Source organism: Pleurodeles waltl, chromosome 12, assembly GCF_031143425.1.
Source record: "Pleurodeles waltl isolate 20211129_DDA chromosome 12, aPleWal1.hap1.20221129, whole genome shotgun sequence".
Classification (NCBI taxonomy): Eukaryota; Metazoa; Chordata; class Amphibia; order Caudata; family Salamandridae; genus Pleurodeles; species Pleurodeles waltl.
In genome coordinates, this window is record NC_090451.1 from 497,692,851 (window position 1) to 497,715,158 (window position 22,308).

Here is a 22,308-nt window from a genome sequence, read left to right on the forward strand (position 1 = left end):
CTAACGTTTAAACAGGTAGAAATATCACATTTAGCCTCAAATTAATTATTTAAAATCCTCTTTAATGGTAACGTCAGATTTTTAGTCACAATTCTGAAAATGCCTCTTTTTGAAAGTTATTTTCTTGTTCTTCCCATTTGTGCCTTTTTCCAGTGCTCTGGGTCACATGACTATGAACGACTCTGTTGTTGGGTTTTATGTATTCCTGCCACACAATGACATAAACAGAACTGAGTGTAGGCAGGATGGGCCATCCAGCCAGGTTGGCTGGAGGCGGAGCTGTCCTGTCCCACTTACACTTCAAAGGGCCTGCCTCCAGCAAAATCAAAGGAACCTGATACCAGCCTTTTGTCACATAGACTTCTTGGAGCTTTGGCAGGAGATGGGAAGAGCTTTCCAGAACCAGGTGTGGGTAGCCCAGGATGTCAAGCCACTTCAAAGGCTATAAATATAGGATGCTCAGTATAACTCTTCAGTAAACTCCTTACCCTGTGAAAGACTTCAGAGCCCCCGAGGACTGCCTTGCTGCGAGAAGGAGAACTGGGCCATCTCCATGAACCCTGGACCACACAAAGTGTCTCAAAGGGCTAGTTGGCTGGCCTCCTGTGTGAGCTACAGGGACTTAACAAGCTTCTGTGGCCTTGAACCTTGCACCTGGTCCATACTGGATCAAGACCTAGCCCCCAAAGGTGTGCCCCTCGGGTCACTGACCCATGATAATGGTGTTGGTAGAATTCTCTAAAAACCTGAAGCTTGGAAATGTTTTCACACAAAGTTCCCTGAGAACCGAGAGAAGACGGGGAGCTACCTACCAACCGATCTGCCCAAGATACATTGCCAGTCGGCCTGAGTTAGTAGTAGCACTCACTATTTCTTTCTCCTCGTTAATGAATCCTATTCAGTGGGATTTCTCAGTGAAGGTGTTCGGCCTCACAGAGTCCTTGTTGGTTACAGCCTGCAAGTGTGTCCAACAGGAGATTTTAGTCTTCTAACAAAGTCCAAATGTAAAATTCTTCATCACAACCTTGTCCAGCAGCTCCCCGATAAAAATGCCTCCTCCGCAGACTGTTTACTACCTTGCCCCACTGAACTTTACCTTCTCAGGGAATTTTCTGCAACATTCCTTCCAAGTCTGAATTTAAGCTAAGATGGGCCCAATTCACCCCTTGTATCTAACCCACACTACATTGTAGTCAGCCTTAACTTTTGACTGACCTGGTCTTGGGTAACTGGATCGCAGGGGGTGGTGCTTCTATATTGGCACTAGAAACTTTAAAAATTCATAAATGTGGTTCTACTTATTGGATTTATTTGTTTTAGTGTCATTTTATTCATTATTTATTCCAGGACGTCTAATTTGGTTTGGGATTTTTCTTGTGTTGTGTTTTAAATTTTCTACTGTTTGTGTTCTGCATAAATACCTTATGCATTGCCTCTATGCTAAGCCTGAGTGCTTCAGTACCAAGCTACCAGAGGGTTCAGCCCAAAGTAATTTAGTGACGTTTGTGGTTCACCCTGACGAGGACTGTGGCTGTTGCCTGAGTGGGGCTTCCACCCTCCTCAAAAAATAATCTAGTTACTTACACCTTGTACTCCAGTTGGCTCAAATGATGTCATCTCAGACTCCACCACTCCCAGTGATGTAGGCTGTTGGCCCGTGAAAGCTCATTTCCAAGAAGACCACTAATAGGAATGTAAACTTTCATATATGGGGGGCACCAAGGGTTACCCCTCCCTAGCAATTCTTGTACCTCTGTGTCTGATGCTCTAAGCTTTCAGAAGAGCCACCCTCAAGTCTCTAAGGGGCTAACGTTATGAAAATTTTAGGAAAGGCTTACTGCTGCATTATGCCTCCTAAACTGGGAGCTGAGCACACACAAGGAACATTTTCAATCTCAATCAAGCAATAGCATTCCACCTTAAACCTAAAGCTTAAATGTAGGCACACTTGGGGAATATAAAGCAACGGGTAGATAAAAACAAGGATGTAAAGTGTTTGGATCAGGAAGGACCTGGGAAGGGTTTTATATCCAGAATCCCTACACCACATGCAACAACGCATGCATCAAAGCTCATTGTAATTACACCATGCTCATCCTCTCCATCTCCGGATACACCATCTCAAGCAGATACAAATGTTAGATTCTGCACACCAACCGCATTTACCTAACCTACACTAGCTCATCAAAATCTCACTCACCATCTTGCAGCAATCAATCTAAACATGTTTTTCATGTGATTCTGATTGATGTTCACTCTGCAAACTATGCCTCTATAAGATATGGTGAGATGAACTGTTTCTTACAGAAACCTTTTTCACCCCAAACAACAAATACTTTCACTTCTGGATATGCAGATCACACTGGACTACAGCACATGAACTGGTCAAACTGAACAAGCATAGGAAATGTGGTTATTAATCCATAATTATGGCTATGCACACTTCAGCATCAACAAACCTTTAAATAATTTGTTCTTTTCTGCCAATCTCCACCATCAGTCAGACAGACCAATAAATGACAACTCCTCTGCCATCCACCAATTTCCACTCGTCTCCAATGCTTAGACAGCTGACTTTATTACTAAAGTTTCAGTTAGGGACATAAACTTCTTGCCTGACTACTTAAGCTTCTCAGGAGATGCATTCACTAAGACCATGACGGACCTCACCAAACCGAACTCTTTAAACCGTGTGTGCATCTCCATGAAGAATATTACTTGCATTCCACTTCAACATAGAGACAGGACTGAGATCAGCCACCACCACTTCAGCTATGCTTCCAGTGACAGAAGGCGTCTAAAACTCACTAACACCCGTTTATGAAGATTAAGCAATTCACTTTATGCGACAACAAATTAGTCAAGATCAAATGTCCAATGCCAAGAGAAAAATTGGCGGAGAGCACTGTTGCAAGATAACCTGATAACCTTTCAAGCCCTCAGCAACACCATTTTGCAGTTCATTACAGAGGCCAAAGCTTCCTGTCCCAACACTACTATTTCCTAGTCCTTCACAGGAAGCAGAGAGCTTCTCAAGGCAATCAAGCACTCTGTAAAGCATGTGTCACAATACTCACTCGCTCCAAAACTAACAGTCACTCAATCACTAATTTCAAAATAAGATTCACAGGATCCAATTTGAAGAAGACACACACCCTATATCACCTTAGTGATCCCCCCTCACAGAAATACCAAGTGGCAGCTATCCTTCAACTCCCCTCCGGTTGATGATCTAGCTAGATTACTCCTATCTTTTCAATAGTGCATAGATTTCTTTTTGTGAGTCTTATAGTTCTATAATTTGCAAATAATACTCAGTCCTCGGATGATTGCTTTGAGGATGCAATTAGATCACCACCAACTAGCGGTGACTGCAGCCTAGAAACCTTTCTTCTTTTGTATATAGTTATCATTCAACCCTCACCCAGGAACTCTTCAGGAGTATATCATAGGAATCTACTCTCTGGCTGGTGCCCAAAAGCTCTTGTGGTTCACATAATTTAAGGCAGGACTATGTAAACAGGGATGAGATAACATAGTTATCACAACTGAGAGATACTCTAGTCCTAGAATTCACTAAAAAGGCTTTTATCTGTGCCATAGACTACACAAAGTTGCCAGGCTAATTTCTGTTATGGTGGAGTCTTATTATTTGCAAGCTAAGTTTTAATGGTCCATTGAGTCATTACAGGTTAGTATGCACCTTGAGGGTTTTTGAAGCCGTTATCTCAAGCTTAGATGTTGCCCCCACTTGGTCTCAAAATCTTTATTTAGAATTTATTTGAGACTTCCCCACAACGCATCACAAAAGATCCTTGCTCATTTTGACGTGTTTTGTGCCTTCTAGAAGCTATTCGGATACAAGTGGTCAAAAGATGAAGATAATTGTGTTCTTGTTGTGACCTAAATGCAGCAGCTAATACTTTTTATCTTGGCCCCATATACACCATGTGCAGTTTTTGAGTCTATACGCTTTCCTTTATACCTTATGTATGATATAACATTTTAATTGAACAGCTAACCTGAAATACAGATTCATGATCATGATGATATATTCCTAGAGAATTGGATTTGGTCCTATTGCTGGCTGCTTGTGCCTATGAAGATAATGTCATTCCATCATCTATAATCAAACTAATCTAATGTGACTCTCTGATATCTATTCTTAATATTGACAAAGCATCTCTCACCAAGGGTTACTTCACAGATGCTCTGAAAATAGGACAGATTCTAAGTCTCCTGAAGTACCGAACCTGGCAGTCAAGTGCTTGATGGTGCCCTACAGATTCATGATCCCTCATCCTGCTTCACCGTTCTGCAGCCTTCATTACCATTAAGCACAATCATCTTGAATGATTTTTGGCTTGCAATGGTTCAATGGATATCTAGAGAACACATTAAATTGGTCCAGATGAGTTCCTCCAGGCCCAAGCCTGTGTCTAGCTCTGGGGGCATTCCCCTTCAGACGTCCTTTCCCAAATTAACTTATAATTTTAGATAGAGCACTTGGCCAATAAGGAAACACAGGATCAACCAGTTTGCAAATAACAATTCTATACGCAAATATGAATTTGGCTACAACATTAACAGCCTGAGCAATTGCCTTTCTCTGATACAAGTTTGGATGTTTGAGATCTACCACAAAACTGAACATCATTAATGCGGAATAAGTGTTCATTGTCAATGGCTGCAATGAATGATATGTACAAAAATAGCACTCAAAGCTGAATTCCTATGGTTTTACTCCTCATCATCAGAAGTGTTAGATCCAAGAGATTTTACAGTGGTATGGCATTGACAAAAAGGGATTGGCATTAATGTGCCCCTCTTCGTACAGTGACACCCTATCTATTAGGAGAAATCTTCAGAACTGTTGGCAAGACTCTGCCAATTTCCAACCTCAACAGAGATTGCCTCTGCTGCCTATCCACCCGAGAGCCATATGACTCGAATGAGTAGCAGAATTCATGAAGACCAGATACTAGCAGATCTCCAGCTAAACTAGGATCTGTAATGCCACTCTAGTCCAGATTAACCTGGCTTGCGTCCTTTTCTATTTCAGTAAGAGAGATAGAAACCTACTCCTTCAAACACCAGCATGTTACAGGGCACTTAGCAGGAAGACAAACCACCCCATAAGGAATCCCATGCCCAAAACTGCACCCTACTTGACCCTAGTCCCTACTTCCACTGCCATCGATTTCACTGCCACACACTCATTGTAAGCCTCACCCCTATACCCTTTCAACTATGAACCAAACCCTTGATACTGTATTCCTACTCTACCTCACCCATCTCCGCCCTATTCTAGACTACGGACTGTAAACCTCCCATTGTACCAGACAGTAGCTAGGATTGGTCTATTTGAGTCACATACATACATCAGATCTATGTCTGCTATTGGAAGAATCTCAGGCAGTATGGCATGTTAATGCCAAGACAGGTGTTTTGTAGTGTGTACAGGAGCATCAAGTCAATCAGTCGATGAAACAAACAGTCTGCACATTGTACTAAGTTTACTTACCTAAGCAGTCATCCACTGACAACAGTGGCACCAATGATGTATTTAATGGCAAGACTGCTACCCCATGGCCATTGACCCAAAACAGAATGTGATGGTGGCAGTAGTAGGGGTGAAGTATGCAGAAGAGGAGAATGACTGGTCTCTCTTTTGAGTGCTAAAGTTGTCTTGGAGTATCCCACAAAGTTCTCTGGTCCCTCACCACAATTGTTGACTTCAGTAGGCCTCTCAGAACGTGAGCTGGAGATGCAGACTAACAGCACAATGCCAATTTCAGCAAGATGAGATACTGGTGATTATACTTGTATCAATGAACAACAGCCACGGTATACTGTTCATTCCTCACTTACTGAGCACCACTCTGGATTATTGCTTACCACCCTGGCATATTAGAGCTGTACCCAATATATATAGTGGGAGTTAGCTGGTATATCATAGCAGCCTCATATGATGTCATCAAATATGATGCTGTTTTATTATTGGACACAGGAATTCTAAATGTACAGTAAATTGTATTTCAGTTGTAACACAAGTAAATGGAAATGTTTTCTTGTAGGGCATACTCCCACATGTTAACACTATTTGCCCATTGGCACAAACATCTATTGTTTGTTTATGAAGTATTTCTAATGGGAAAGCAACTTAGCAACAGGCCCTTAAATATTTATGCCCCTGTATCACAATAATATCATTCTGAGGAGAAAGCTTATTAATTAAATTATTTATTAAACAACGGGTATCAAATGTTAGGTTAATAATGTATTGTGCTTCTGAATTAGAAGTAGACTGTTTTGATTTTATACTGGGTGAAGACAATTCTGACGTTTTGTAGACTGAAACAAAACTAATAAATAATCACAAATAAAAAATACTCCTACATACTTTGGCAGAACAGGGAGTACTTCCTTTTTGAATGAATATTAATTATGCCACCAGGCCAAACTGCACTAATACACATGATCCATCTGTAATTATTCAAACACAATTTCACTCATTCTACAAATCAATTTAAGTTATTCATTACTTATTCGAAGATATTATATATTTATTTTGCTTTCCATTAATTAATTGGATATATGGTTTGCTCTACTCCTCTTACCTTCCAATGAAAACTATAATGCAGAACTCAATACATTTGGGGCTTTAATAGATATTCTTCAGAAAAATGTTTAATTAACCTCACTGTAACTATTTACCTGCAAGCTAATGAAAAAAATGTTAACACAGTTTGCAGTTTAGTTTGTAGTTAAGGCACTTTTGATAATGTACCCACATTGCTTATCCCATACAAATGTCAAACTTGATATTCTGCTCAAGGACCCTGCAGTTCACAGCATGCCATCATCACATCTGCTCTGCTTTTCGTGGTGGATGACCATATATTTCCCATATCTTGGGTCTATAAACAAATGTTCCCAAGATCTTTTGATTTTTCAGATCAGTTCAAAGTATTTCCTCTGGTTTCACTGTAGTAAAGCTTATTTAGGAGAAGAAATGCAATCTTTATGATCATTTAATTTGCAAGGTTTAGAATTTCTTAATCCTAGAGGTTTCTCTTTGTGCCAACCATTTATCACAGTCTGATTGTAGTCAGATTTGTAAACATAATTTGATGTAAGTTGTGATTAACTTGGTTAAAACAAAAAACAGCAACATTTATGTTTTGGTAATTGAGTCGAACTTGCTCTTGTGTTCTTACAATGTATGTTTACTATAAACTGGTTTACCCAATTTATCCAAGACCACATAAACAGTGTATGTAATATATGCAGTACCAGTATCCGAATGTAGAAATTCACCTTTTTAAAACAGTTGTGCAATTCACACAATGCCGACAAAGAAAATCCCCTTTCATCTTTTTAGTCAGTCATCTTTAATGTTGTTTATTACATTTCTGTCTTCCATCAAGATCATGTGCCTCAAATTACTGCAGTATGCAAATAATGGCCTTCGGATAAAGGCCTGTCTAAGCTCATTGTTTATTACCATCCATTTCCAAGTGTACTGATATATTTTTGATTCTCAGACTCTTACTTGAATATTTAGAATGAAACTGCAATTTCTATTCCTTGTTCTTCTCATTTGTCTATCAAATATTATCCAATGACATTTCACATCCAATATGAGGCTCACATTAACATGTCTTCAGGCAGTCCCATTTTCTGAATTTGTTCAGCATATTTATCGGTTCAGTTTCAAATTTGTTACTTTCTCAATTAATAGTTTTCTTCCTTATGAGTTGCAGGAGAGACAATAATATTTAGGTGATTCTCAGTGTAACCTATTATTATGCTATAGATTATCTCTCTTATCAGGTTTTGTGTTATGTGCATTGCCCACTTTCTCCTGTCATCTACGTCCAAGAAACAGATTGATTCAACACTAATGGGTTGTAAGGGTTCAATCTCATTTTGATGTTTTAAATTTACTTTATTGACTTTACAGTAATATTAAGAAAATCTACCTTCTAGCATGTCATAAAGGTGAAAAGCAATGTATTGGTGCTTAACTAACCTCTATAATTTTGTTGCATTATGTCAGTGGAACGCTGTTAATACATTTACCTCTTCCTAGGTCACTCTGAGAAACTATCTTATAGCATTCACTACAAAATAAAATGTGCTGAAAGCTGATGTTTCAACTTGGAGATTTGGGTCAAAGAAATTCGAATCCTGAAGCTAATAACAATATGAAAGGACTTGCTTACTGGTTGTAATTTTATGATTGGTTTGAAAAATATTATGTAACAAATGTGAAAACTCATAGGTTATCTCTTCAAAAACATGTTTCCATTTAATTCAGGGCACATATAGCCATTATTAGGACATTCAATATAAACAACGTACAACCTCATTTAGAGAAGGGTAGATGGTCTGCCAAACCACAATGGCATTGTAGGCCCCATATGGCTTACCACCTATAATCTCATTTCTCTGGTGGGAAAACAGAAAACCTTTTTTCAGAAAATGCTTATGCTTGCACAACAGGATCAAAACTGTTCAATGTTGGTAGACCACCAAGCCTTTAAAAAGCAACATGATGGCATTCATTCTTTTAGTTTTTCATAGACATGCCCAAAAGACTCTTTTCTGGGGATCAGGCGAGGGAGAATGACCGATCAATATGTCTGATGCTCTAGATGTTTTCTCCAAATACACAGGGGACATCGATAATATTTTCATGTGGCGCATGAGGAAACACTTTATGGAAAAAACAAGTTGGACAGGGCTTCTAAAGTTCAGCCCTGAATAGGATGGGTCTTCCAATGAAATACGAGCTGTTCGATCACATCAGCCATCCTGAGGAAAAACCTTGCAACGCTAAAACCGCTTTAGGCTCCAGTGTTGGAAATGCCTCTGTATATGGCCCTAAAACAATTTTTTTTTAAACAGAAGTAACCTTTAATAAATTAGGTCTGTAGAAGGTATAATTAATGTAACTATATCATGTCATATCACACTGCACTGTCATGTCATATCATTAAATATTTCTTATCACACTTCACTTTCATATAATGTCATATCACACTTTCATGTCATGTCACACTTCACTTTCATGTCATATCAAACTTCACATTCGATGTGCCCTGTACCAATAGCATATAATTTCATACAGAATTCAGTGACATTTACATATTTCTTGGTTGATTTAATTAATTCATGTACATTATGTATTATGCACAGTGCACGTTTTAGAGCAGGAAAGATAAAGGTTTTGCAGACAACATAATTATTCTGTATGGTTCAGACAAACACTCATGGGACATCATTAGCAGCAGATATTTCATAAATCTTCACCTTACCAAGGTATATCTTAAAGATTCCAATTGATTTCTTCCCAAAGCAATTGGACAGCCACAGCTTGCAAGAAAGAAAAAAATGAGTGCACAAAGACCATGCTGAAGTTGTAGCCTGTACTTTATGCTTCGATAAAATGGAATTGAGCCATCTACACCTATTTTCTGCATGGGGAGGGAAAACACAGTACAGGTGCTTCAGAGTTTCAATAGTATGGTTGTTACAATTGTGCTTTCCATTTACTAAGGTACCTTACCATGAGCTTCTCTGACTGCCCAGAGGAAGAACAACCAGTCTAAACTATAAACATATGTTCTTTTACATCTTTGAGCAAGGGATCAATAAATATGCTTCCAATGACGTTACAGATTTCTTCTCAAAGTACCAGTGGTAAATTCAGCAAATCAATAGACTTGTCAGGGGTGTGGAATTTAATAAAATATCTACTTGTCCATGATGGGTTGCTCCTTAATCTAGTTTTCCTGTAAAAAAAATCTACTTGTCTCTTAGGTGTCATGTAGTGCAGCAACAAATTATGCCAACAATCTCATTATGTAAGAGCTCTGATAAGAGCCTCTCTGATTATGCCATGGCTAGTACTATAGCAGGGCTTCAATAATAGCAATTTAAAGTCCTAATATAGCAATTTACTTATTTTGCCACCTTGCTGCAGATCTATATACTGGGGCTGGAGCAAGCAGTAAGTAATTGTTCCAGAGCTGGAATGCCTTTGAGTCTGTGCAAATCAAATAATTTGCATTGTTTAAGGATTTACACCAGCTCTTCTGTAATCTTTTCCCATACTGAGAAAGGATGGAAATTTACTCCGGACAAGGGCGGAAGTTCTTCCAGGGTTGGGAGAAGTGCTTGGAAGGAAAGTGAACTTGTAAACTCTCAAGAGATTATTGAATGTGAAAATCTACACATGCATATTTGCTCGTGCTAAAATACAGGCGGCAACTATTTTCTAGGAGTATGATTTCCTGGTCTACTTCTGTAAATTTGAGTGAATTCATGAAAGCCACTAATGGAAGGACATACCATAAACATATACCTTGTTTTGCTTTTTTGCCAGTTTGTTACAGTGGTGAGGGCCGAGCAGCTCCCACAACAATTAAGTGTTACAAATGCCATGTCAAAACAAGACACGCTTTGACACAACCAAAAGATCGACAACCAATGTGAGATTGGTTGGATTTGCCAATGCTTGTTAATTTTCATGTTTCACATAATCTTGTTGCAAATGGATACACCAGTTTTCCATTATAAACATTTCTTGAAATACTAGCATGCATCAATCAATTAATCAATCAATGATTTGTAAAGCACGGCTAATCACCCATAAAGGTCTCAAGACACTGAAAGAAGGCGTGATGCTTAGTCGAAGAGCCAGGTCTTGAGGACCTTCCTGAACTGCTTCAGGGATGCGGTCTGCCTGAGCTTGAGGGGAAGTGTGTTGCATGTCCTGGCTACTAAGTAGGAGAAGGATCTGCCTCCTGCTGTACTTTTCCGAATCTTCGGGACGGCTGCTAGGGCGAGCTAGGAGGAACAGAGACGTCTGTTGGGGACTTAGAAGGTGAGGCAGTGGTTGAGGTATGCTTGTCTTATGTTCTGCAGTGCCTTGAAGGTGTGGATCAGGAGTTTGCATGTGATGCGCTTGTTGACTGGGAGCCAGTGTAGGTCTCTGAGGTGGGAGGAGATTCGGCCGTGTCGGGGTGGGGGGGTGTCCAGGACGAGTCCGACTGTTGTATTTTGGACTTGTTGTAGTCTTGATTTAAGTTTCCTGGTAATGTCGGCATATAGTGCATTGCCGTAGTCCAGTTTGCTGGTGATGAGTGCGTGGGTGACTGTCTTTCTTGTGTCAGAAGGAATCCACTTGAAGATCTTCCGCAGGATACGGAGGGTGTGGAAGTTGGATGAGGAGACTGAATTAACTTGGCAGGTAATCGATAGAGTGGAGTCTAGGATGATGCCCAAGTTGCGCACATGGCCTTTGGGGGAGGGGGCGTTACCCAGTGCGGTGAACCACCAGGCAGAAGGGGTGGAGTGTATCATGAAGATCTCTGTCTTGTCCAAGTTGAGCTTGAGGCAGCTGGCCTCCATCCAGGTGGCCATTGCTCCAATCCTGTTGTGGAAATTCCTCTTGGCTTGCGCAGAGTCCTCAGACAGGGAGAGGATCCGTTGGGTTTCATCAGCATAGAAGACTATGTATGCCTTCTGGAATGCTGAGGTCCTCTATGCATCAACACATTTTGTTAAATGATGCCTCAAAGAACTAGTACATAACATTTTAAAGTAATACTGTATAGTAACACATTTTTCCCTACTTGCACTTTTTTCTGAACATTTTATCTTGAAAGCAAAGAATCATCTATCTTGCTTACAAGCTTCTGCAAACATTTGCATCTAATCAGAGAGCATTCTGGGAGCATTATATGTAGCCTCATAATTGGTAAACTTTTCAAACATGTGTACACATTTTTTTACTGGAACCACTGTCAGTAGTGCAGTGTGACTTTAAAACCTTTATTTAGAGTGCTCACCCTAATGAAGTCTTGGCATTAATGAACCATAAGTACAAGTTCATACAGCATTAACATATGGAAACAAAAATTACCTAAAATGCAGACAGTTCCCTCCCCTGTAAACTGGAAGCCTAAGAGTTTGTGCTGCAGGATTTGGGGCCTCCCTGTCCAAAGGACAACATAAACATGAAAACATGATGTAATTGACCCCAAACAATATATCCTGGGCATAGGGCTATAGGAATTCCACACGTCTGCTTGTGATGCACTCAAATGAATGGATTCACAGTTCTGTTTGTCATTGGAATAAGATAATTTTCCTTTGAAGGGTACCAAACAAACTATACAATTATCTTAAGTATGTTGTTTGTATGTTGATATGTTGATTTAGTTAATGGTACTTTGCTATCCAACTGCTCGGCACGCATTAGGGCTGGGCGATTTTTGTCTATCTTTAAAAAACAGATGGAAGGTGTAAGGCAACTTCATTCATTTTTTATCTGGTTCACAACCTCCTATCACTGATAAAAAAGGTAATGCAGGCAAAATGCTGTACAGCAGATGTGGTTGTTGGTTCTGGTACTGAGAACCGAGGAACACAGAAATGGACAAGCACTGTCAGAAGCCTGGCAATACAGTTACCTTAATGGCAAATGCAATGAGGCAATGCAATTCCCATTGACAACACCCTGGATGACAACTTTCCCAGTAAGAGAGCAGCTGTGTGGTGTTGCCTGTCTGCAGGAATGTTGAGAGGACCTCAGCATTCCAGCAGGCGTACACTGCACACAGGCTCTCCTGCTGAGTATGTTGCTTTTAAGGGCACTGACCACAGGATGACGGTGTCCTTACCTTAATGCAATTATCTTCAAGGTAAATACGTTGCTTAGCCCAAAGGTGCCCATAAAAGCAACTGTGATGGACTTATTATTTTTGTGTCTGAAGGGCAACCCTTTTATCGTTCTGCAAGCTAAAAAAACAACAAAGTTTTGTGGTTCTGGTTTTGCTGCAACATTTTGCCCAATCCTTCTGCAATTAACTTTCCATTATATACATGCTGGGTCAGACCTATTAAGTGACATGCACTGCCTCACGTTACAGTAGATTTACTACCAGACATAGAGCCACTCAAGGTGACTAAAGAGCAACACAAGCCCTAAGTAAGATTTACTATACCTCACAGCACCACCTTGCGTGGCCCTTCCTGGCATAGTATATCTGGAGTACTGCAAGGCTATGCAAGTTGCTGCATTGTATTAGCATGTGTTCCCATGCATTCACCCATGTATTTTTGGCGCATTCACAGATTTACTAACACTAGAAAACCTGGGAATGCGTCAAAATGCTACGCCTTCTCAGGAGAGGCGCAATTAGAAGAAATATTTTTATTTCTCCTCAATTCTGAATGCTCCTAAGGACTGTTTATGTAACACAGGCACCCTTGCACCATGTCGCAAGGGTGCCTGCATTGGTGCTTGGCAGCCACAAGCGACAGCAGCGCAGAGAGAGAGCAGGAATGTGCCATATGTTCATAAATATGGAGCTTTCTTGCCATCTGTATCTGACGCATTGCAGATCAACAAGTTGTCTTGCTGGATTGCATTGCATCACATCTTGATACATCTAGCCCTCAGTTCTGACTGGACACTTCTCCATCAAATATAAATAAGTTAATACCTTCTGTGGAAGGAACCTGTATCAGAGTGCACTGGGGGACTGATTTAGAGTTTGGCAAAGCAATATTATTGCAGAAACATTATGATGCTCCTTCCTTGTGGTTCCCCTAAGACTGGTGCACAGCTGCGTGTATGAGTGCATGGCCTCAGCTCCCATAAGACCAAGTTACCTAGCCTTGTTAAGGTTCTTGGTGGGTACTCCATCTAAGACCTGATACCTCACCATTAGAATATCTAGATGTGCCAGATTGGACTTGGAAGATTTTTCAACATGGCCCCTGCATACTGCTAGGTGGTGCTGTGCAGCTCTGTGACAACTTTGCTTCACCCCAGACATGACTACTTGAGCCACATATAACTACCACTGAACCCATTGATGTCACTTTCTTTCTTTACACTGTTGGTGCCCTCAGACATGGAGTTCAATATTACTGATTATTTGTGCCAGTTTGCAGATCTATAATTTGGGACCTTTTTGATGGAAAAGAGTCAATTCCAGAGAACAGGGAGTCTGAAAGGCAGTGAGGCATCTGCAGCTAGATAGGATATCCACAAGAAGAGCATTATCGAAGAAAAGAGACGTGTTATCTTCTGATGGGTTACTTTTAACTGCAGAATCTAAGCATTAATATACATAACAAAGAAGTATCTCCCCCAATGGTAGGAATGTGGAAGGTCTCAAGCTGAAAAGTCTAGCAGGACCAAACGGCTCAAATGGCCTTCCTGCCAGACCTGGCTGTCAAGGCCATAGTGCTTTGTTGACTTATGCACTGATGCCCAACTAGCAGCCTCACAAATATCCAGGACATTCACTCTGTGTGCCAATGTGGTAGTACCAGTTTTAGCCCTGGTGCAATGGGCCCTCAATGGCTCTGGAGGCTTCTTGGCTAATGCTTTACAGGTCTTAATGGAGAGAACTATCCACCTTGACAAAGTTCATTTCTGCACTGCCTTGACTTTCTGTGCCCCAGAGAAACCCACAAAGAGCTAACTGTTCACCCGATGTTCTTTAGTACAATCAATGTATAAGCTTGATGGACAGTAGAAGGCTTTCACTGCCAAGCGAATGGCCCCAACTGGTTGAAGTCGGAACAAGTCTCTGTCGGAGAGTTCTCTGATCTTTACCTCTCCAAGATAATCTCCCCTACCCAGCAGTGATTCATCTGTTTCCACTCTCAGCTTTGGGTGGGCTAGAAAGAGGGGTCTGATGCTGGTACAGCTGTGGTCAAGCAACCACCAATGCAGATCTCTTGCAGTCTCTACTGAAACCTGGATCAAATCTAAGGCCTCTCCTTGGTGCTGGGTCCACTCAGACTTCAGATCTCATTGCAGAGCCATCTGGCATGGTCAACCAGCAGAATGCAGTAGACCAAAGTGCAAAGAACCCTCAAAGCGACTCTCACTGAGACCCCGGGCCGGGACTGAAACCTCAGGATCATAGCCTGAATGTCCTTGGCTTGTTGATCCAGAAAGAAAGCCCTAAAACACACCGTATCCCGGTTGGCTATGATGGAAGGGAGCCTCTGCAAAGGAGTCTAGTGTGACTTCAGCACATTGATCATGAGGATGGACAGATAATAATGAGGTGATCGTTGTAGCATGCATAAACCATGGAACTAATATGTAGATCTTTTTTTGGTTTGTGCATGGATTGTGGGTGCATGCTGAAAAAAACAACTTCCACTAGCTCAATTTATTAAGGGCACTTGTTTGTGCGTAGATTACACCTCCCATGCGTAGCTTCCCAAAACCCCGTCGCTGCCAGGCTTTTTCCCCCTCCTGTGCCAGGCCTTTTTTTGGCTATTAGGGGCAGTTTGCGCTTAGGCCCTCATAACGTTTTGTCCACATAAGCTAGCCAAGCCAAATTTGCATCCTTTTTTCCAACATCCTAGGGATTCTAGAGGTACCCAGACTTTGTGGGTTCCCCTGAAGGAGGCCAAGAAATTAGCCAAAATACAGTGAAAATTTGTTTTTTTTTCAAAAAATGGGAAAAAGTGGCTGCAGAAGAAGGCTTGTGGTTTTTTCCTGAAAATGGCATCAACAAAGGGTTTGCAGTGCTAAAATCACTAGCTTCCCAGCTTTCAGGAACAGGCAGACTTGAATCAGAAAACCCAATTTTTCAACACAAATTTGGCATTTTACTGGGACATACCCCATTTTTAAAAATGTTTGTGCTTTCAGCCTCCTTCCAGTCAGAGACAGAAATGGATGTGAAACCTATGCTGGATCCCAGAAACCTAAACATTTCTGAAAAGTAGCCAAAATTCTAAATTCAGCAAGGGGTAATTTGTGTAGATCCTACAAGGGTTTCCTATAGTAAATAACAAATGAAAAAGGAAAATATTGAAATTGAGATGAAAAAAACAGCAATTTTTCTCTACGTTTTACTCTAACTTTTTCCTGCAATGTCAGATTTTTGAAAGCAATATACCGTTACGTCTGCTGGACTCTTCTGGTTGCGGGGATATATAGGGCTTGTAGGTTCACCAAGAACCCTAGGTACCCAGACCCAATAAATGAGCTGCAACCTGCAGTGGGTTTTCATTCTATACCGGGTATACAGCAATTAATTTGCTGAAATATAAAGAGTGAAAAATAGCTATCAAGAAAACCTATGTATTTCCAAAAAGGGCACAAGATAAGGTGTTGAGGAGCAGTGGTTATTTGCACATCTCTGAATTCCGGGGTGACCATACTAGCATGTGAATTACAGGGCATTTCTCAAATTGACGTCTTTTTTACACACTCTCTTATATTTGGAAGGAAAAAATGTAGAGAAAGACAAGGGGCAATAACACTTGTTTTGCTTTTCTATGTTCCCCCAAGTCTCCTGATAAAAATTATACCTCACTTGTGTGGGTAGGCCTAGCGCCCGCAACAGGAAATACCCCAAAACACAATGTGGACACATCACATTTTTTGACAGAAAACAGAGGTGTTTTTTGCAAAGTGCCTACCTGTAGATTTTGGCCTCTAGCTCAGCCGGCACCTAGGGAAACCTACCATCCTGTGCATTTTTGAAAACTAGAGACCTAGGGGAATCTAAGATGGGGTAACTTGTGGGGCTCTGACCAGGTTCTGTTACCCAGAATCCTTTGCAAACCTCAAAATTTAGCTAAAAAAACAAGTTTTCCTCACATTTCGGTGACAGAAAGTTCTGGAATCTTAGAAGAGCCACAAATTTCCTACCACCCAGCATTCCCCCAAGTCTCCCGATAAAAATGATACCTCATTTGTGTGGGTTGGCCTTGCGCCCGCGATAGGAAATGCCCCAAAACACAACGTGGACACATCATAATTTCTGACAGAAAGCAGAGGTGTTTTTTGCAAAGTGCCTACCTGTAGATTTTGGCCTCTAGCTCAGCCGGCACCTAGGGAAACCTACCAAACCTTTGCATTTTTGAAAACTAGAGACCTAGGGGAATCCAGGATGGGGTGACTTGTGGGGCTCTGACCAGGTTCTGTTACCCAGAATCCATTGCAAACCTCAAAATTTGGCTAAAAAAAACACATTTTCCTCAAATTTCGGTGACAGAAAGTTCTGGAATCTGAGAGGAGCCACAAATTTCCTTCCATCCAGCGTTCCCCCAAGTCTCCTGATAAAAATGATACCTCACTTGTGTGGGTAGGCCTAGCGCCCACGACAGGAAATGCCCCAAAACACAACGTGGACACATCACAATTTTTGACAGAAAACAGAGGTGTTTTTTGCAAGGTGCCTACCTGTAGATTTTGGCCTCTAGCTCAGCCGGCACCTAGGGAAACCTACCAAACCTGTGCATTTTTTAAAACTAGAGACCTAGGGGAATTTCGGTGACAGAAAGTTCTGGAATCTGAGAGGAGCCACAAAAGGAAATGGCCCAAAACACAACGTGGACACATCACATTTTTTCACAGCAAACAGAGGTGTTTTTTGAAAAGTGCCTACCTGTGAATTTTGGCCTCATCTCAGCCAGCCCCAGGGGGGGGCACAAATGGCCTAAAATAAATTTGTCCCCCCACCCGCCCAACCCCTCTCCTGGGAGCGACCCTTGCCTACGGGGTCGCTCCCCTTGCGTGACATTGGCGCAAAAAAAAAATCCCCGGTGCCTAGTGGTTTCTGCCCCCTTGGGGCAGATTGACCTAAAATCGGCCGATCTGTCCCCAAGGGGGGCAGAAATGGTCTAAATACAATTTGCCCCCCAGGGGAGCGACCCTTGCCTAATGGGTTGTTCCCCATCTCTAAAAAAACAAAAAAAGAACACAAAAAAAAAATTGCCCTGGCGCCTAGAGGTTTCTGCCCCCCCCCCAGGGGCAGATCGGCCTAAAATAAATTTGCCCCCCAACCCTCCCCCCGGGAGCGACCCTTGCCTATGGGGTCGCTCCCCTTGCGTGACATTGGTGCAAAAAAAAAACTCCCCGGTGCCTAGTGGTTTCTGCCCCCTTGGGGGCAGTTTGACCTAAAATCGGCCGATCTGCCCCCAAGGGGGGCAGAAATGGTCTAAATACAATTTTCCCCCCAGGGGAGCGACTCTTGCCTAATGGGTCTCTCCCCATCTCTAAAAATACAAACAAACAAAAAAAAAAAACACACAAAAAAAAATTGCCCTGGCGCCTAGAGGTTTCAGCCCCCTGGGGGCAGATCGGCCTAATAACAATAGGCCGATCTGCCCCCGGGGGGCAGAAATGGCCTAAAATAAATTTGCCCCTCCCCCCAACCCCCCCTCCCTGGGAGCGACCCTTATCTACGGGGTGTCGCTCCCCCTGCGTGACATTGGTGCAAAAAATTAAAAACCCCGGTGCCTAGTGGATTCTGCCCCCTTTGGGGGTAGATTGGCGTAGCAAAAATCGTCCGATCTGCCCCCAGGGGGCAGAAATAGCCTAAATACAATTCTCCCCTCCAGGGGAGCGACCCTTGTCCATGGGGTCGCTCCCCATCTGTAAAACAAAAACAAAAATCCCGGGTGCCTAGTGGTTTCTGTCCCCCTTGGGGGCAGATCGGCCTAATCAAAATAGGCTGATCTGCCCCCCAGGGGGGCAAAAATGACCTAAAATAAATTTTCCCCCCAGGGGAGCGACCCTTGCCTAAGGGGTCGCTCCGCTTCCGTGAAATTCATGTAAATAAAAATAAAAAAAAACTCCCTGGTGTCTAGTGGTTTCTATCCCCCTTGGGGGCAGATTGACCTCATAAAAATAGGCCAAGCTGCCCCCAAGGGTGGCAGAAATGGCCTAAGTATAATTTGCCCCCTAGGGGAGCGACCCTTGCCTAAGGGGTCGCTCCCCACCTCCAAAAAAACAAAACAAAACAAAACTTCTTTTTTTTATCCCTGGTGCCTAGAGGTTTGGGCAGAAAAGGCCTTCCAAAAAAATGCCCCCCCCCCCCCCCCCCGGGAGCGACCCTCGCCCAAGGAGTCGCTCCCTTATGGCAATTTAAAAAAAATAAAAACCTGGTGTCCCACCAAGTGATCGAAAGAGAAATGCGATGGGAGGAGGGGGGGGAGTGAGGGGGGCTCGGGGAGGAAGGGGTAGGGCTTTCCCTTCCATCCCTGCCTTGGGGGGGGGGTGGGGAGCACATGGGGGGAGCTTAGCGCTACCCCCCAGTTCCCGGGTGCAGGACGAGGTGATCTCGTCCAAGGCACCCGGGAACCGGTGCCTTGAACGAGATCACCTCGTCCAAGGCACCGTAGGGGTTAACATAAATATACTTCTGTCTGGTTATTTTCACCATATGCATTTCATGAACAGGTGCAGGTTAGGTACTGGGGAAAGTGGAAGGCAGGGTGTTGGAAAGACTCTTTCTGCAGGGTCTTTCTCTTTTTCTGACCCTGTTTTTGTTGGTTTTAGCATTCGGTTCACTTTACCATTGCTAAACAGTGCTAAAGTGCATGTGATCTCTTCTCCTTTACAGGGCAACATTGGCTTATCCACAATTGGCATAGTAATTTTCTTGTACGTCTCTAGTAAAGTGCACTGTATGTGCCTAAGGCCGGTAAATTAAGTGCTACTAGTGGACATGCAGCACTGATTGTGCCATCCACTATAGTAGCCTTTCAAACATGTCTCAGGCCTGCCACTGCAGAGCCTGTGTGCGCAGTTTTAAACTGCCATTTTGACCTGGCAAGTGTCCCCACTTGCCCAGGCCCAAACCTTTCTTTTTATTACATGTAAGGCATCCCTAAGGTAGGCCCTAGTTGGCCCCAACAGCAAGATGCAGTGTATTTAAAAAGTTGGACCTGTAATTTTTAATTTAACAGGCCCAGATAGTGAAAAACTCTTAAGTTTGTTTTTTTCACTACTGCAAGGTCTAAATTCCCATAGGGATAGCACTGTGGTTGCCTTAAAACATCTTGTAAGTGTAATTTTCAATGGGAAAAATACTAATATGGAGTTTGGTGTCTCCGGACTCATGGTTTAAGATTACTTCATATGGTGAAGTTGCATTTTAAATTGTAAGTCTGAAAATGCCACTTTTAAAAAGTTGGCATTTTCTTACTTTTACCATTTGCCTCTGCCTGTCTCTGAATACAGGACTGGGGTTGTTGACAGCTGGGCTTTGTGCACTCCCTCTAGACAGTCACACACAAAAGGAGCTTGGGTGTGACATTTGCATCCTGATGGCCCATCACCAGGCTCATGGGCCATTAACTGGCTTAATAGGGGGGGGAGCTTAGCACTTCCTCACTTATTCCTGAATAGGGCTGTGCCTCTCCTGCCTGTGTGCAACTCTTTTGGTGCTGCTGGACTCTGCCATCTTTGAGTTCTACCCTTGGTTGCGGTGCTCCCTTCCAGTTCTGGGCCTCAAAATGGGTTCTGCAGCTACAATCTTTAAAATCCAATGCATCGCCCAAGTTTATATATTGACGCATCATGTCCTCACTGTCAACACTTTGCTCCAACAAAGGAACTGTTCAGTGACCTTGCATAGGTTCTGTAGCCGGCCAACCTTCCATCACAGCCCTCATGACCTCAAGTAACCTGTTGACCGCTATAAACTTCTAAGCACTATTTTTGCATTTAATCTTTAAAAACTCATATCTTGACTTCTACTGATTGCATTGTTGTTGTTTTGATCTTGGTTTACTCAGATAATTATTCTCGATTTTTCTGAACTATTGAGTATTTTTGTGGTGTCTCTCACTGTGTTCCTGTAATTAAGCATTGCACAACTACTTTACACATTGCCTCCTAAGTTAAGCTTTACTGCTATGTGCCAAGCTACCAGGTTGTGAGCACAAGTTAATTTAGGGTGTGTATTTGACTTACCCGGACTAGGATTGTGTTCCCTGCTTGGACAGGGTGCAAACCTCTGCCAACTAGAGACCCAATTTCTAACACAGAGTCTGCTGCTGGGGAAGGCAGCAAGAGTCATAGCTGATTGCCTACTTTGCCAAGCCATATATTTTTGTTTTTCTACCCCTTAATTACTGATTATGCGTTGTTATTAAATTGTAATCCATGAGCAAATGAGAGTTTGTAGTTCTTAGTCATTCAGTAATGACCAACCCCCTATACGTTTCACCTTAGTTTTTGGCAGACCAAACCTGCCCAAATTTATTGGACAAATGATGTGGCATAAAGGAACATTGTGTGGAGTTTATTGCAGTAAATATGAGTCTACATGTTATGCCTCACTTCCACGTACAAAACACAGAATCTGAGGCATTCACCAGACCTAGTAAATACTTCAGTCCAAGGAATTAGTAATTACCGGGTGTGGTATATAGCCAACTCCATTCCAGCACAGTCACTATCAGAACCCATATGTTGGATGGGTACCAGCAGCACCTGTGCTCACTATTTCCAAAACATGAACATACCATTTCCAAATCAGCAACCTCTATGCTGTGCGGCAATACTTCCATATAAGGTGGAAATGTGGGCTGCTTGTATCTCATACTTGCAACTATGCCTCTTTTCCTCTGGTAATTGGGGCGAAAATAATTGACAGTGAAAAGACATTTATGGAGAAATGAGTCCAGTAGTATGTCTCTTAACTCATCTCTTAACCAACCTGGAACACTAAAATACTTTAGTGGGATCTCCTTAATATAGCAACTAGCGTATTATCATTGCTTTGCTAGATCAATAAGTATATAACCATCCAGGCATGCTATGCAGTATCTACTTACGAGTCATAGTCCTGTATTATTTGTCCAACTGCCCAAATGGCTGACAAATATTCATTCATTCCCAAAGGATTGATATAGTGCAACGAAGAGGAATCCCGTGGGTTACCATTTGATGCTGTAAAGTCAATTCCAACCTGCATTGAAACAAAAATGACGTAGGTAGTTTATAAGTGCAACATTTGTTATGCTTGCAATACAGAGTAGTACAGAGACCTTAAAAGAAACACATAAAAGATTTGAGAGTCAAACCCCCACTGTGCGTGATCTGCTTCAAACATGATAAGTCAGTACCATTAAAGAGTGCAATGCCTTTCGACAAGAAAATTGAGACCTTTTCTTTGTATCTCAAGAGACAACAATATTTATTTACTTATTATAGTTATAAGGTGCTGCCCTTCAGTTACTTCAGAGAGCTTGACCGTAAAAAAAACAGAACTTGATGGCACTGAAGTGAGGTAAGAGTCCAATTAGATGGAGTGAGTGACCATGTGCACTATTTTTCGATCGCAAACCCCTATTGCATGTTGAGTTCATACAATGTCTGATACAATGTTCTGAATCACTCTCCACACATTGGACGACTTAGAACACCACCACTTAGGGATTGTCTTGGTACTACCTAACATACAGAGAAGACTATGATGCAGACGTTATTTAGCGAAAATGCAGGGTTTTAAATCT

The 22,308-nt window shown here is 42.1% G+C and overlaps 1 protein-coding gene across 3 annotated transcripts in view; it reads right to left on the bottom strand.

The window, feature by feature from the left end:
• The window catches only part of CPNE2 (copine 2), a 703,062-nt gene that overhangs the window by 153,357 nt on the left and 527,397 nt on the right, over window positions 1–22,308 (bottom strand). For all 3 annotated transcript variants that reach the window (XM_069217223.1, XM_069217224.1, XM_069217225.1), the window contains exon 11: window positions 21,628–21,761. In XM_069217223.1, the coding sequence (XP_069073324.1) occupies window positions 21,628–21,761 (134 nt within the window). The remainder of the gene's footprint in view (window positions 1–21,627; window positions 21,762–22,308) is intronic.